This window comes from Panicum virgatum, chromosome 3N (genome assembly GCF_016808335.1).
Source record: "Panicum virgatum strain AP13 chromosome 3N, P.virgatum_v5, whole genome shotgun sequence".
In the NCBI taxonomy this organism is placed as follows: domain Eukaryota; kingdom Viridiplantae; phylum Streptophyta; class Magnoliopsida; order Poales; family Poaceae; genus Panicum; species Panicum virgatum.
Window position 1 is genome coordinate 16,617,609 of NC_053147.1, and position 16,216 is coordinate 16,633,824.

Genomic DNA, 16,216 nt, shown 5'->3' on the forward strand with positions numbered 1-16,216 from the left:
TCCACCAATGCAAAGCTGCCACACCAAAAGTCAGAGCTGAAGGCTACATGATGCGCAAAGCCACTTTTGGCAAAGCTAGCGCGCCACCAATGGTGGGTGTCATCGCAGGTCTCACATCCCAGGCTGTAATGGAGGAACTGTGCCGAGCATTCAGATTGGAGCATATCGTCCTCAAGCGCCTGTTTTTGGTTTAAAGAACTGATGTGGCGTCGTGCTTTGCATCTTCCTTTTTAGGTGCCCCTCCCCATCTCCTACTTCGTGTCATGGTCTCTTATTGAAGTAGATCGAGCTTATCCAAATCCTTAGCTTCGTCCTCCTTGCTGCAAGCAACTTGTCATCCTATTTATTCTCAAAAAAAAAAACTTGTCATCCTCTTTTTCGTGACAAGAAAAAGGCCATCATCTTCCTGTTGCTCCACCTTCTTTAGGCACTGAAATACATATGGAACTGAACATAAATTCAGTAGACACTTTTGAGCTGAATGCTACAGTTGTGTCTTGTGGCAAATTTAGGCTATAAAGGGGGCAAAAGCATGTGCTGCTGGAGTGGTTTCAGATTTTTGCTTGTAATGTCACATTTTCAGAAAATCTCAACCTCTAGCTTTGAAGGTTAATTAGGAGCATAACAGAATATGCTGCAATAGTGGCTTGTACTTTTTCCTTTGTAAAGTTGGTCTCAGGAAGGTTCTGAGATTATTCTAACCTGATGAGTTTTCTAGAAAGCTTCCATTCACCAAATGTTAATCTGCTTATTGATTGATTCTTTGGAAAGTTGACGGTACAAAGGATGGCATATGCTGCACGAGTTGCCTGTACTTTTGTTTTCACAAATACTCCATATGATCAGTATTTTTAACTACATGATCGGTTGTACTGCGGGATGAATTGTACTGCCCTCCTGAAACAAAAGATGAACTGTACTGACTTCTGTTCTGAAACAAGCATCATCAGACAACAGACATTGTTCTAGCATCATCTACCAATGACGGTGTCCTGCAATTTCCAAGTTTTCACCAGTCCATTGTCATTATGATAGTTTGGAATAACATGGCAAAAGACTTCCGGATGGTGCACAGATCAATGCTACAATAGAACAAGCCACAAAGAACTGGGAGGATAAACAGGAATAGACACATTCGCTGACCTAAATACTTTAGTAGGTCCATTAGACTTGGTGGCTCCGAGATCTAGTGGGAATTGCACAAGTGCGTCACTGATTGCATAATTGAACATTTGAACTTGGCTCTCATCCCGCGGCGAATAAATTTTGTGGAGGCCTACTGCTGAGAGAAAAAAGACTTGAAATGGAAACAGCAACGCAGCACTATGAACAGTAAGACTGCATTATAGCAAACAGTCCCCCCCATTGCTATAGCAATTGGATGTTTCATAGCACTTATTTGATACTAACATTTTATGGCATCCTAATAAATAAGTAAAAACTATTACTGCCATTGATTAGCTATCAAGCACTGGGCCTGGATGATTTTCAGGAAAAGGACTTTGTATATGCATGTGCAAATTGTGCCTGTAGTACAGTCCAGACAGGGACTTAGCGTGCTGTGTGATCACAATACCAACAAGGTGGTTTCTGACTTGGATTTGCAGCAGCAGTTTTGTTATGGTGCAAACTGCACCTACATGTATGTCACCAACGTACTGTTCATGGCTGGACAATATATCCTAAAAGAGTAGAAGTGATTTGTAAATCCTTGCATAACCTGAGAAAAAGAAAACCCTAGACCTAGCAAAATACCTTGTAATTCCTTAATTCTTACTGCACTAGCCTATCAACCCGTGCTCCTGCACGGACTAATTAAAAATAATATAAAAATAAAGCTTAAGCTAATAATTATAATTATCTATCTCACACCCTCTTTCATCTATAAAATATTCTAACACATACTCTAAAATACATGTTTGTCATTATCTAGTTGCAATAGATTTTATTTTGCATCACATCTCCATGTGTGTTTAGTATACATTTAATTGAGCCATTTATTTATAAATTGTTATTCTTTCTCTCCCATCATAAATGACTACATGGTGACACATATCGTGGGCAGTATCTTTATATAAGCAATAACATAAATAATATATTAATAATGATAGAATAGTAATTTAGATTTTTTTAACGGTGCACTTTAATATTTTGTTATAATTACATAATTTCAGATTTAGGGGCTGCTTTAACTTCAATAATGATATAATTGGATAGTTTCTATACAAACTTAGAGGGTTATTTGCATTATTTTTATAATGGCATAGGTGGGTAATTTACATGAATATTAGGGTGTTACTTTAAATTTTGTTTTATAATAGCGGAGGTGGATAATTTAGATATATGTTTAGAGGTTATTTTAGTCTATTTTCATAATAACAGAGGTGGGTAATTTCTTAGGAAAGATAACAGATCCAATGACTATTATGATTAGAGTTGTCGGGTTGACAGTTAGATGTTTCTGATTTTTGTGAGAATTTTTAGGATTTACCTATTTTTTAGAGTGTTCACCTAGGATCCTAGGTGGCTTCACATGAGTCTTCAAAAGGAGCCTCCAATTAGTAATAGTAAGAAAGATTTTACCTACCATAGATTCCACGATGACCCAATGTATTTCAACAAATGAAAGCAAAAACTTCTGCTCGTTTGGCTGTGGCTGGTACTGATTTATTATGAGAGAAAAATATTATTGGCTAGCTGGTGCTGATTTGAGATGAGAAAAAAGCACTGCTGGCTGATTGGATGACAACAAACAGAACTATAAACAACCCAACCAACACACCACAACTCGGAGCTGATGACGTGTCACCGCTTCGTTTATCGTTTTATGGTGCCATGGATGCTCATAATGCAAGGAAACTTGTATGCATTTCATATCGGCTAGGATGGACACTTAAAATATCGCCGGCCGCCTCCCTCCTCTCCACCCACCACCGAGCTAGTGGAGCAGTGACGCAGCTGCAAATTAATGTCAAATTTAAACAAACACCAGTTGCTCCGAATAACATGTTTGCTCCGAATAATTTTAGACAGATAGCTAGGTGATGCGTCGATAATGCGTGCTCCATGGAAAGATGGCACCGGAAAGCTAGGCCAGCTTCTTCTGCACATGCTTGGCCCGGTCGGTGCATCATCAGCCAACAATGATGCCAGATAATTAGAGGTTCATGTGGGCTTAAAATTGGTAAATGTTTTTTTTCATTGACAAACATAGCACAGGGAGAGTGTACATGAGAATACGAAATGTAAATACGCGTTATACGAAACTGGCAAATGTTCAGATGAACCGTGTTCAGAAAAGTCGGGACAACAGACCGACTTTACACTCGGCCTGAGAGAGATACCCCAGGTTGCATTGGGCAACTAGAATGTACTAGAGTTTGTCAAGCAAACACAAAAGGTGGTGTTGTCACTGAACCCACACTGTTCCGTAACAAGCTGGATCAGACGGGAGCATATTCTGCAGATCATCCAAAACTCATTTCGTTTTCAGCACCGATCACACGCGCCCTTCCATGCATCTTCTCTAGAATATCCAGCTGAGATACCTCAAAAAAGGGGGGAGCAATCACATGATCCCTTGAGCTGAGCACACGCCACTTGCCACACCCTGCCTGCTCACTGTCACCACTTGCCACATCCCATTGCAACCACATTTCGACGTGCCAAAAAGGACAGGTAAATCCGATCCATGCCGATTCCGATGGCGGCCATCCGGTGGCTATTTTTCTTATGCGTTGACACGAAACTCTAACTAGGATCGCTTCCGGTGACCGGAAAAGAAAGGCTGTCGCCAAGCAAAGCAAAAGGAGGGGTCCTCCAGTGTTGTTGCGCCGCCTCCTGCACTTCCAGCGGTGTGTGCAACGGCCATGTGGAGGGATATTCTGCAGGCGATCCCGGGATCCTGTAAAGGACGGGTGCACCAACTGCACTTTCAGGGGTAGGGAGTGCAGGATTGCTGGGAGCTTTACATTGTGGGCGCTGGTTAGTTGAACTTTGGGAATATCGGTATATCCCCCTCCCAATAAGAGTAGGAGTTTTTACCATTTTAGGTTAGGCCTCAGAGAAGTTCTCCACTTCATTTTACTATCTACGGAACAATTCAAGTTCTTGCAGTAACCCAAAGATTTCTCATGTCTGGGACGGAAACTAGGGAAAAGAAACTATGTATCCAAATTATCAACAAGCCCAACATTGCTCCTGGAAGTGCTAGTATTTAAAAAAAACTAATTGTTATAAATTGTGGATAATGTGGGCCTTGTAGCTAACCAGAATTGCTTAATTTTGCATGGCTCTCATTTATTCATATTTTAAATCTTATATTTTCTTATCTGATATGGCATACTTTTGTTATCGATTGCTCTATATGCTTTCTCATTTCTTTTCTGTTCATAATTTTCTCCATTTTACATCGCACCTCCATGTATATTTGACATATGTTAATTAGTTCGAACTTTGACTTGAGCTATGTGTTTATAATGGCAACATATATGGCTATGACTACTGGATCGGATCTTGAGATTAACTTCATTAAAGATATTTTGCTGTTTACAGACACGCCATCTACCGTTGAAAAATAACACATAAATTTTGAAATAAATCTAGAAAAGTGCAAGCACATGCGCTGAGTGAAGGACTCAAACTTGGTACTCCATATTCTACCACAAAGAGACTAATCGACCGAGTTACGTTTAGTTCGTTGCTTTGGAATATTTTTTTCATAATCATATAATTGAGTAATCTAGATAAAGGTTAGGGTGTAACTTTACATTATTTCTATAATAGCAAAGCAAAGCTGAGTAAATTAGATATAAATTTACAGGTTCTTTAGGTTATTTTCATAATGTAGGGTGAGTATTTTTTTCCCTAGCCAATATAGTGAGAATTATCGTGGAGGCAAGGAAAGTTACACTCAGGGTCTGTTTATATAATTCAATTATACGTGCTAGATTATATAATCCAGACTGTCATATGTGTGATTACGATAATCTAATTTTATAGATTATATAATCTGGATTATAATTTGTAGTGTTATATCCATGTGAATTATATAAGCTAGATTATATTATGTAATTTAGAGGGCAAGTAATCTGAAACAAACAAATTTCTCAGAGTCTTGATTCTATAAGCCACAAGAAGTCCGTGAGAGCATCTCCAAGAGACTCTTTATATCTTCTCTAATTTATAGGAATAGAGATTTTGATGAAAAATTAGCTTCCAACAGGCTCTTCAAATGAATATCCAAAGATAAATATCCTCTATTCCGGATTTCATGTTAGCCAAAGATGGAGAGTAAGGATGGCTCTCTAGACTACAAATAAGATATAGAAGAGCAGTTGGAAAACACAAAGATATGGAAAACGATTTTCACTCAAATGACTCTTCAAATGATAATTTAGAAAATAGATTTTGGAAAAGCTCTTGGAGATGCTCTGAGATGAAAGCAGGAAAATTTTTACCAGCAACATGTGTGATTTACTGATTTCCAGGGCAATCATGCTCGGAAAAGAAGAGACGATTTGACGAAGCACGGGAAGACGAACCCAATCAGAAATCGCTTCCGTTCAGCTCCATTTGCCTATCAATTTACTGGCTGATTGATTTACCTCCACCGTCTGGGTTAGGTCCGCATCATTTCACGCGAGTAAACATCGATGACGGCTAGGAAAAGAAAATTCGAGAGTCCATCCACAGGTTTCACTTCGCTGGACTTGGAAAAAGGAGAGGAAAAAGCGACCTCGTAAAGCGGCAGGACGGAATCCCATTAGCGGCAGCGCAATTAGGCGCGCTCTCGATTAAAGAAGCCAAAAGAATTGGGCGAGGCCTTTGCGCTTGCGCACCGTAGAAATTGTTGCCGGCACCACCCGACCCGAGCAGCCACCGAGCACCCAGCAAGAACCTCTCTGTCTCTCTAGGCTTTGGCGTCCTCACTACCACTTGAAATATCGGTGGGCACGGCCACTCCAGTGTTCCACTGCTCCGGGCTGTGATTTGGTGCGACTTGGTGGTGGCGGCGGGGTGTGCGTCTTGGCTTCTGCTTTCTTTCTCGCTTCCTTGGAGGATTCGGACCCGTTGGAATTCCGGAGCTTGCTGGCCATGGTCAAAGGGTTCGGGGATGGATTGAGGCGCGGGGGAAGAGGAGGGTAGCTTCCTCTTCTTCGGTGATCGGCTCTGGTTCGTGGATCGTGAGAGCAGAGCAATCATGGCGGCGGGTGGGTACTGACTCACAGGTATGGATGCCATTTCATCCGGCCTCTATTCGATTCTTGGCAGTGGCGTGGCGTAGCTGGCTGAAATTTTTAGGTGGGGGCAGAACTTACTCGGTGTGGCGTTCGTTGCTCCTTGCTTGATGCTTGTCGCCTGGGCCGTGGCCCGTGGCCGGAGACGACCTCCGCGCACGCGCGCCTCGCGCCGCCCAAGTTGAGCCCCGCACGGCAAAATCATGGCCACCACCATTCCGCTGCACTGGTTGCAGCAGCAGCAGCAGCAGCCAGCAGCGCCGGTTCGCCCGCATCCACATGAGAAGCAGGAGGATCCGGCACCTGAACATACATCGCCGCCGGCCGCCGAGGCCTTGCACCATTCACAGCATGACAGCCGCCACACCCTCTTTGTTCACGCAATTGTGGAGGAGGAGGCCGCCGGCTAAATCCTCCCTGCGAGCCCTCGGCAGATGGTGGCTCCGCGGAGGGTAGACGGTGCAGGCGAGTTCGATTTTTTTTTTTTTTTTTTTTTTTGAGGAGGAGGTTGTTCGACTGCTCGCCGTTGGCTGAATCACCGTCAGTCAGGTTGACTCGAGCGGTAGCGTTGGGCATGGTGTGGTTCGGGGCTCTTCATGTGCTACGTTGGGCCTAAAACGAATTGGACCATTAACTTGGACGCGGCCCAAGATGCACTTCCTCCTCCTCCTCAGGCCGTCCGGCGCAAATCTCGCTGGTCCGACCTCCATTTTCCACTCCCGGCCGCCTTGAACGCTATGGGGAGGGAGTTTCTACTCCGCCGCCGGTAGGTGGCCCTATACTGTATGGGAGCTCCGCTCTCTCTGATTCCTGGACTCCTGGTTTGGAAGTTCATTTCGCATTTTGTTAATGGTGCGCCGCCGCCTCTCCCCCGCCTCTCGCGGCCGCGCAACCGCTGCTCGTCCCCGCTCCCGCCGCGCCACGTGATTGTTGTTGGGGAGCGCGCGGCAGCCCAGGTGGCGAATTCCGCTACTAGCAGTTCTGACATGTTCTCAGCGTGAATATTTGGGTATCGCGAGTGTTATGCCATTAGCTCTTTTTTTTTGTTGATTGAAAGCGAAATATCTGAATCATTTGCTAGCTTTGGAGTTGTGTGATTGGATTTTTCTTCATATTTGATTTTTTGGACAGTGTGCCAAGGTTTAGTTTGACAAATTTGTTAGTTTTTAAGAGGACGTGACTAGCATGGAGTGCTATCTCGTTGTATTTGATTTGTTTGACAGGCTTGTTAATTGGATTGTCACATAGCTACTTATAAGTGATTACACGTCCAAGTGTACCAGACTTGTCGTTTATCATTTTTACTTCGAAGAATCCAAAATGAAGTCAAGTTAACAAATTGACATTTGTTAATTAAAAAATAGGGGTGCAAATAGGTGCCCATCCACCGCCCCTCTTTAGTTCAAAAGTTCGTACTACTTTTCCAAAGTAGAAGCTCATTTTAAAAAACTAGTATAATTTTTTTGAACTAAAGAGGGACAATGGATACCCTAAGAGGCATCCATTTGCACCTCTATTAAAAACTGGGTTCCCTTGATCCAACCATTTGTCTGATAGGTTCGTCGATTAAATAAAGTTTGTAAGTTATTTAGGGGCTTTCCATGTGAAGTTTCAATCTTTCTGATCTAGATTTTTTGAATCATCCACTTTGGCTTCTTTGGTTGATTTGGTTTTTGAATTCCCCATCTATTAGAGTATTAGTGCTTCAGCATTAACTTTCAGAAGTTTCGTTGTACTGGGTACCTATTTTGATTTGACCTTGCAGTAAGAAAAGGGGCATATTATTTGTTGTAGTTTACACCGATCAGAGAAATAACCTTTATATGTTATGTATGTGTCTTCATAGCAAGTGAAGGTCTACTGTTATGATTTCTGCTGCCATTTCAGTAATAATCTTAATTTCCTTAATATGTAAGGTTCCCTTACTTGTCGTCAGTATTCATATTTTTCTGTTGTCAGTTCGAAGTTCGAACTGATTTTTCTTATAGGCATTTTAGACTACAGTCATCATGATGCTTTGTAAATGATATGGGTATTCAAACAAAGTGGTAGAAAAGAACTTGGTGGTTTTGATCAATAATTATTATTTGTTGCAACTGAGTCAGATTTTTTTAATTCAATACGACCAGTGATGCTACAAAACTTAATCGAACTTTTATTTGAGCTTGGTTATATTCTGAGGAAAAAAAAAGCTTCTCTGATCTGTCCATTCTTTATTATGCTATAACTTTTAATTTGGAAACAGTTTTAACTTTGCACTATGCTTATCCTGACAAATGCCAGCCCTGGAACTACTATAGTGAGAAATTAAGGGCATTGGCTATCATGTTTGTCCTTAAAAGTCTGATCTTCCCTGATCAGTATATTTTCTGAAGTATGAAAATATTTTTGTCTCTTTGCGGGCTTGCTTGGTATTATTTTTTTAGTAAGATGAACATTTGGACTAATATTGTCCTGCTATGGTTTCAGGGTGTGCTGATCTTTGCAATCGGATCAGAAAGACCACTCTATTCTCTGATGTCATCATAAGTGAAGCCCTCTCTGATGAAAAGCTGGTATCTTGGAGTACTGGTTAATGGATGGTAGCATATTCTCTTCTGTGTGATTAGGCTTGATTATGGATTGATGCTCCCGATCACTTACGTCCTCTGATCATCCAGAAGATACCATCTGGCAGCTAGCATTTCTCTATTGGAATTATCACCCTTCATAAGAAATAGGGCAAATCTCCTTTGGCAAACATAGTTCAGAGTTCATCTCTTTGTCGGTTTATCCGAGCTTGTTCCTATGATTGAATGAAATATCAGCAGCAAGATACTTCTAAATGATCTCCCTTAGAAAATCCTCATTTATTTTGGTGGAAGTTTCAGAAGGTTTTGTTCCTGGTCAGGTTTCCTCTCATGTGTATCAGCTGATTTGCTGGGCAAATCTCCTTTGGCATTATTTACTTACTGGTTCTTTTGGGCAAATCTCCTTTGGCATTGGCTGCTCCAGATCTCTCTGTGGGCAAATCTCCTTTGGCACTAGTTCTAGTTTTAGCTTTAGTTTCGGACTGCTCTTTGGGCAAATCTCCTTTGGCACAAAGTACTACCTCTCTTATCTACTATTTTGGGTAAATCTCCTCCAGCTGTGAGTAGCAGCAGCTCTATCAGGGTAATTCTCCTTTGGCATTATCAGTCATAAATTCTACCAAAATATCAAGAAGTACTTCTGGAAGGTGGAAGGTAATACACCGTTTTCCTTCAATGTGACGTTCTGTGGTGCCTGGAAAGTTATGATGGCCATGCGTTAGTTGTAGTCCAGTGATACATAACTAGAGGTACCTAAATCATGGGACATGTATTAACTCAAATTTAGAATAGAAGGCTAGAGAGAAATGCTTGTTCAGTCCTCACATGGTTAATTTAATTGTGGTGGCGAATATGAAGACAAATTTTGACATCAATATCAGCAGAAGGCTAGGGGGCCATACATACACATCGCAGTGGATAGATAATCGATTAGCATATAACATAATGTCATAATGAAAATGCCTTCGCAATGTTTCTCTGCCATTCCTCATGTGGGTGATATAATCATGATTTGTCAGTTTATTCATAGTAGAATGGAAGGCAAACAAAAGAGAAATAAGCATATGGAGCCAATAGCAGAACAAAATAGTGAAGAGAGAAATTATGAGCACACCAAGGGTTTTAACAATTTTCAACATTTACTTTTGACAAAAATTTTAAGTTAATTAAGGTTTGGATGTTTGGTGTTCTTTTAGGTTCTGGTACCTTCCAATACATTGCAACCACCATAAAAAGATCTAGTTCTACATTCTTTTGTCTCGTTATGATCTCTAATCCTGTGTGCGTGCGTGTGTCCTTGGGTATGCTGTAAGGGTTTTCTACCCTTTTTCTTCTTAATATAAATATACGCAACTCTCCTTCATGTTGGAGAAAAAAATCTCTAATCCTTCTATGTTGCCTTTATTTTCTGCAGGAATACTTGGCCAACTGTGTTGGTATATTGCCATTCCAAACATCAACTTGCTTATTGTTGTTTGTTTTTGAGATTACCACGTTATCCATACAGTACACACCTTATTCTAAGAAGGTGGGTGTTCATTGAATCTAACATTTCTTGACAAGGTTGTCTTATGTACCATATGTAATGACCAAGCATGGTGTTGCAGGACTTGGAATCATGGATTTGTTTGCAATTGACTCGGATAGTGAGTCATATAGTGGGACCAGTGACAGCGAAGACCAAGAAGAATGTGAATTTACGTACAGTGACCATGCCCAAAGTATCTTGTCCAGCCTGGACGAGAGCATTGGCAAGATCGATAATTTTCTGACTTTTGAAAGGGGGTTTCTGCATGGGGATATAGTCTGCCCTGTTTCCGACCCCTCAGGTCAGCTGGGACGTGTTGTTGGCGTTGCGATGTTTGTTGACTTGGAGACAAGCTCTGGTGACATAATTAAAGATGTAAACAGCAAAAAGCTATCAAGAGTGAGATCCTTCATTTCTGGAGACTGCGTCGTAATGGGACCATGGATTGGGCGGGTGATCAGAGCATTTGACCTTGTTACTGTTTTGTTCAGTGACGGGGCGAAGTGTGAAATGCTGTTAAGGGATTCTGAGGCACTGAAGCCCATTCCACCTATTCTTTTTGAAGATGCACCTTATTTTTACTATCCCGGCCAACGTGTGAGGATTGTTGAACCCTCGGTTTACCAGTCAGCAACATGGTTGTGTGGATCATGGAGGCCAGGTAGAGATGACGGTGTTGTTTCTCATGTAGATGTTGGGATGGTGCATGTGAACTGGATCACATCTGTGACAAATGTCTGGGGAGATAAATCATCAAGTCCTCCAAACATTCAGGATCCAAAGAAACTCACTTTGCTGTCATGCTTCCCTTATGCTAATTGGCAACTGGGTGATTGGTGTGCTCTTACGGTTGACGACCATGGATGTCTGTGGATGGATTCTGGGAAGTCTTGCATTGTTAGTGAAGCCTGGAAGTGCGACTCTCCTGGGCACATGCATTTGGAAAATTGTAGTTCAGGTTATTCTCAAACATATGTTGTCTCCAAGACAAAGAGTACTGTTGATATTCTATGGCAAAATGGAAGCATATCTCTTGGTCTGGAACCCCAGACACTGGTTCCTGTGAGTACCCTTGGTGATTATGATTTTTGGCCAGGGCAATTTGTCCTAGAGAAACTGGCTGTTGAGGATTCTGCAAGGCGTCAACGAACTGGGATAGTGAGAGATGTGGATGCACTCGAGCGAACAGTAAATGTATTATGGATTAGTCCTGCAGGCAGTGACACTGTCAGCTATGGAAGAAGTGGCTCTACAGTGGAGACTGTGAGTGCTTACGAGCTGGCAGAGCACCCAGATTTCTCCTTCTGCACTGGTGAGGTCGTTATCATGTCAGCTGTGAACATAGAGAAGTCTGAAGCAGATCTCACAAATGGGTCATTAGCAAGCAGGGAATCATTGGTTACCCACTCTGACTTCTTATCATGCATTGGAAATGTGCTTGGCTACAAGGATGACGGAATTGAAGTCCAGTGGGCTAATGGTGTGATATCCAAGGTAAGCTTAGCTTTAACTCTGCCACTAGCTTCTTATGTGCTAGTCTTGGATACTGGTCATGTTTGGTCAATCGTTTACTTTCTTAAACTGCGTTCTTTGTTGATTCTTATATTTTTTGATCTTCTGTTGAGTTTGATATATGGACCTCAACATACTATTTGTAACAGATCTCTCTCATCCAATGTCAGGTGCAGCATTTTGAAATAATTGGATTGGATAAACTTCTCGATAGTTCACTAGAATCGATGCATGAGGAAAATACAGCCGGTGATTCAGTAGACGTGGATGAGCAGGAGGAAATGCATCATGAGAATGCTAACGTCTGTTTCTCTATCTATCCTGTACTCTCTCTATCCAGTATTGATCTTCACCTTTCTAAAATTTACTAAGAGATGACCGAACAATTTTTTTGTTCAGATTGCTCTGGAATCTACTGACTGCACTGGTTCCTTGTGCAAAGTCACTGCCTTTCTTTTTCCCAAGACAGCTTTTGATTTCCTGACAAATGTGGCTTCTAGTTTGTTTGGTACTCATGGTTCTCCATCGCCAAGCTCAGTAAGTTCCAGTTATCTTTTCTAAATAAGACTTTTTTTTCAGAATTATAAGGTGAAGTTTTTCTTCCAGGTTGTGATAGATACTCAATATCAAATTATTAAGACGGTAGAAATGCAGACATCTGCAGACGAATTGCCAGAGGAAAAACAGGTAGTGGAGTTGGTGGCAAAGATTGAGAAACCAAATCTCACTTCAGAAGATAACATATCAAAAAGATTTGATGTAGTGACTGACTGTTCGGATCATCACTTTGTGAAGGAAAGTGGCCACGAAAGTGTAATGCATCTTCTGAAGCTTTGTTTGGCATTTTGTTTCGAGCGATGGTCATTCATGCATATAGAGAAGTCTTTGAAATGATGGTTATTTTCTACTCTCTTAGGTTACAAGAAGTTGGGTGAAGAAGGTGCAACAAGAATGGATGATCCTGCAAAATGATTTACCAGGTGTGCTTTTCTGTTGTTTGTATTTATTCAATAAGAGCACTTTCTTTAACTGATCCCTATTATTGAATGTGAAACTTGAGTAGCTGTCTAATTCACTCAGTATTTCTTGGAGAGAGTTGTAAATATTGGTAGTGAATATATACCATAATGTTGTGTGTTTGCATACACGCGTTGGTGTCTAAGGATAGGTGTAAGTCAAAATACTCCATGCTCCACAGGATACCACTAGAACAATAATATTTTTGAAGGAAAGCAGCATTCCTTCACTGGGTGCAGGGAAGGTTCCAAGGATGAAATCTTGCTGCAAGCACACTGCACACAGATTCAAGGAATCACTTAAGCAGTCAGTTGCTTGGCTTGAGGCTCTGGGCTGGACTCGTCTCGCTTCTCTTTTAGCTCTCTCCCTCGTGCAGTTTTTCCCCTTTGTTTGGGCCCAAGGGCCTTTTCTATTGAGGGTTTTTTCCTCTTACACTTATATCTACAACTGTTTTCCTTTCAAAAAAGCATGTATTTATTCCATCTCAAGCGTATTCATATCCATTCAAGAGTACTGAAACATTAAGTAGGTGTAGATCATTATGTATAGTGTGTGGTCTTTTGCATATTCAGTGTAAAGCAAGCTGTTAAACTGCTACTATGCTACATGAACAATTGGAAACTTAATCATGATGGGTAGGACAATAGTTCTCTGTGGGGGTTCTTGCCCTTGGTGGCCAGAAAAAATATTTGCCGCCTAGTACTAAGTGATCATAATCTGATCATTAGGTGCAGTAAATAAGTTATTCTGTTTATTAGATGTAGTAAAAAAGACCTGGAGAAGCCTAGGAGGATCTAGGCATGTTATAGGCACCCAAATTCGCCTTGACGAGGACATGAACTTGGGTGGTCTGTGTTTTATTGAGCTAGGCTCAGTTCCTTAGCATTAGATGTAGTAGTAAGTCCATGTTTCTCAAAATGTGATGGGGTATATTTTGACGAGTATATGTATGCTTTATTTCAACTATGCAGATGGTATTCATGTAAGAGTTTTTGAGGAAAGGATGGATCTTCTTAGGGCTTGCATTGTTGGGGCAGCTGGAACACCTTATCATGATAATCTTTTTTTCTTTGATATTTTCTTTCCTCCTGACTATCCCCATGAACCACCTGTAAGTTCTCCCACTTGTCTACTGTTATTGCATAAATCTGCCAGTTCTTTTTTGTCAAATGTAAAGAACTCTGTAAAATTTATTTCAGTCTGCTCACTACCACTCTGGTGGTCTCCGCCTGAACCCAAATTTGTATGAGTCGGGAAAAGTATGTCTCAGCCTTCTCAAGACATGGACAGGAACCGGTAACGAAGTGTGGAATCCAGAGAACTCAACTGTTCTTCAACTGCTGTTGTCCCTTCAGGCCCTTGTTCTCAATGAAAAACCTTATTTCAATGAAGCGGGCTATGACAAATTTTTGGGGAAGGCTGATGGAGAGAAGAACTCTATCACTTACAATGAGAATGCTTTCCTGCTGTCATGCAAGTCCATGATGTATGTTTTACACAAACCACCAAAGGTATGCCATCAGCTCTGAAGTTTTCGTACTGAATAGTCTCTGACAACTTATTACTTTTTATGCATCTACGTCAATGGTTCACATGGTTCAACTGAACTCGTAAGTCTTGATCAATTAGAAAAAGTAAATGATGCTTCTGAAGTTCGAAAACTGAGTTGAGTAATGTGTCAATCTGTACTGTTTTATCTAAGTTCTGCTGTATCGCTCAATCTTAAGAATATACATATTGATGTATTTCTCATTCAGCATTTTGAGAAGTTGGTCAAGGAGCATTTCGCTTGTCGCGCCCGACGCATTCTGGATGCCTGCGAGGCTTATCTTGGCGGTGATCTCGTAGGACATGCACACGACAAAGCATACATATCAGAGGACGGCAGCAAGAACTGTTCGACCGGTTTCAAGATAATGCTTGGCAAGCTTCTGCCGAAGCTTGCCGCTGCCTTCTCTGAAGCTGGGATCATCAGCGGCCAGTAAACTGGGACCCTTTATCAGTGATTATTGTGTGTATTTTGATGCTTGTGTATTCCAAATAAAATGCTACCTGGTTCATGCGTTAGTTATGTTTGTCTTGTAAATAAGGAACAGTATATATATACCCACGATTGCTGAACTGAAATGTTGCTAAGCTAAAGGCAGCTCAAGTGTGGAGTGCCTGGATTTGGGTTGTATTCTATGTTAAGTGTGAAGGGTATGTAAATGTGTGTTCTTGAAAGGTTTGCCTAAAGTATTGAAAGTGCAGTTGTATACGTATTGCTAGTACTAAACTCTGAAATTTTAAAAAAGACAGCGTATCAAACGGCCAGTTCGGCAGTCTAGTTTTGCTCTGGGTCTACATTAACATGAACGAAACGTTTTCTGCCTCATTAATTTAAGTCTCTCTCCCTCTCTCTCTCTCTCCCTCTCTCTCTCCCTCTCCCTCTCCCTCTCGTGTGTGTGTGTGTGTGTTGGGGGGTTTTAAAATGAAACATCCACAGTTTATCCAATACTCCTATATGCTACTCCATTCTAAATTGTAGGACGTTTTAGTTTGGCCCTGAACCAAAAAAAATTAACTCTGTCAAATTTCTAAGAAAACTATATTAAACATGAAGGCATTTTGGTGGTGGATTTAACAGAACTATTTTGATGTTATAAATATTGGTGTACTGTTCTACAAATTTATTGGAAACAGAAGAAGTAAGCCGTTTTTTAATCCGCTTAGCGGCTTGAAAAAAAGGGTCATCGGCATCACTGGAAAACTTAACTACTTTTGCCTTCATACTTATGGTTTAGTTTTTAATGTACTTTTAAATCATGAGTACCATGGTCCATGAGTACATGGCATCTAATCCACACTATTTTCAAGATAATAAAATTAGCTGAACCTAGCATCGGGAGTGAGCACATCGCAATTAAATGTTTTTGACATTCTAAGAAATACTAGGCAGGTTGACGCGCGATGCGCATCTATCCGAAAGATATTAACTTAAAAAATGATGAAACATAAATTTATTATCTTGTTGTACTCAATCCAATATTAAATTTAGATATTTTATGCTATCATAATGGTCATCTAAGCACTGTATAACTTTTTTCTTAGAAATTCATTGACTTCTAGGTGTTAGTAAAAATAGCTGACAGATTAACGTACTATATAAAGATAAAATTAGTGATGAAAGAATAGTACAATCCTATTTTTTGAATTTATGTACGGGAAACAAATTACAAAAAGTATTAAAACTATCATAGATGAACGTGGTGTACAAAGTTATTATTTTCATATATAGAAAAAGATAAATTTATTTTATATTTTCTATACGAAATCACCATCGATAATTTTTTTTCAAATGATGGAGGTAC

At 40.7% G+C, this 16,216-nt stretch overlaps 1 protein-coding gene and 1 long non-coding RNA gene across 10 annotated transcripts; one reads left to right on the forward strand and one right to left on the reverse strand.

Moving 5' to 3' along the window:
• Window positions 1-728: 728 nt before the first annotated feature.
• LOC120664677 lies at window positions 729-6,791 on the reverse strand. Of its 2 annotated transcripts, none has more exons than XR_005670977.1 (2): window positions 6,321-6,791; window positions 729-1,279 (listed from the first exon to the last, which is right to left on the reverse strand). It is a non-coding gene; the product is annotated as an uncharacterized LOC120664677 (long non-coding RNA). The 2 variants fall into 2 exon arrangements; XR_005670978.1 differs by having other exon boundaries at window positions 729-1,282.
• On the forward strand, window positions 5,809-15,168 carry LOC120664675 (probable ubiquitin-conjugating enzyme E2 24). 8 transcript variants are annotated; one of them, XM_039943962.1, is made up of 11 exons: window positions 5,809-6,230; window positions 8,709-9,463; window positions 10,224-10,337; window positions 10,417-11,831; window positions 11,999-12,151; window positions 12,249-12,386; window positions 12,456-12,662; window positions 12,766-12,829; window positions 13,838-13,977; window positions 14,066-14,377; window positions 14,624-15,168. In XM_039943962.1, exons 4-11 carry the CDS (start codon window positions 10,428-10,430, stop codon window positions 14,849-14,851), a joined length of 2,646 nt encoding a protein of 881 aa, XP_039799896.1. In that variant the 5' UTR covers window positions 5,809-6,230; window positions 8,709-9,463; window positions 10,224-10,337; window positions 10,417-10,427; the 3' UTR covers window positions 14,852-15,168. The 8 variants fall into 8 exon arrangements, 6 of the variants coding, with proteins under 6 accessions (XP_039799896.1, XP_039799895.1, XP_039799900.1 ...); XR_005670976.1 differs by having other exon boundaries at window positions 5,810-6,230; window positions 12,020-12,151; window positions 14,066-14,531; window positions 14,624-15,123; XM_039943966.1 differs by having other exon boundaries at window positions 5,816-6,230; window positions 12,020-12,151.
• The last annotated feature ends 1,048 nt before the right edge of the window (window positions 15,169-16,216 follow it).

Coding starts and splice junctions, on each gene's coding strand:
- LOC120664675 (XM_039943961.1), top strand. CDS start 10,395: ATGACCAAGCATGGTGTTGCAGGACTTGGAATCATGGATTTGTTTGCA. Junction 12,152..12,248: donor TGCATCATGAGAATGCTAAC/GTCTGTTTCTCT, acceptor TTTTTTGTTCAG/ATTGCTCTGGAATCTACTGA. Junction 12,387..12,455: donor GTTCTCCATCGCCAAGCTCA/GTAAGTTCCAGT, acceptor TTTTTCTTCCAG/GTTGTGATAGATACTCAATA.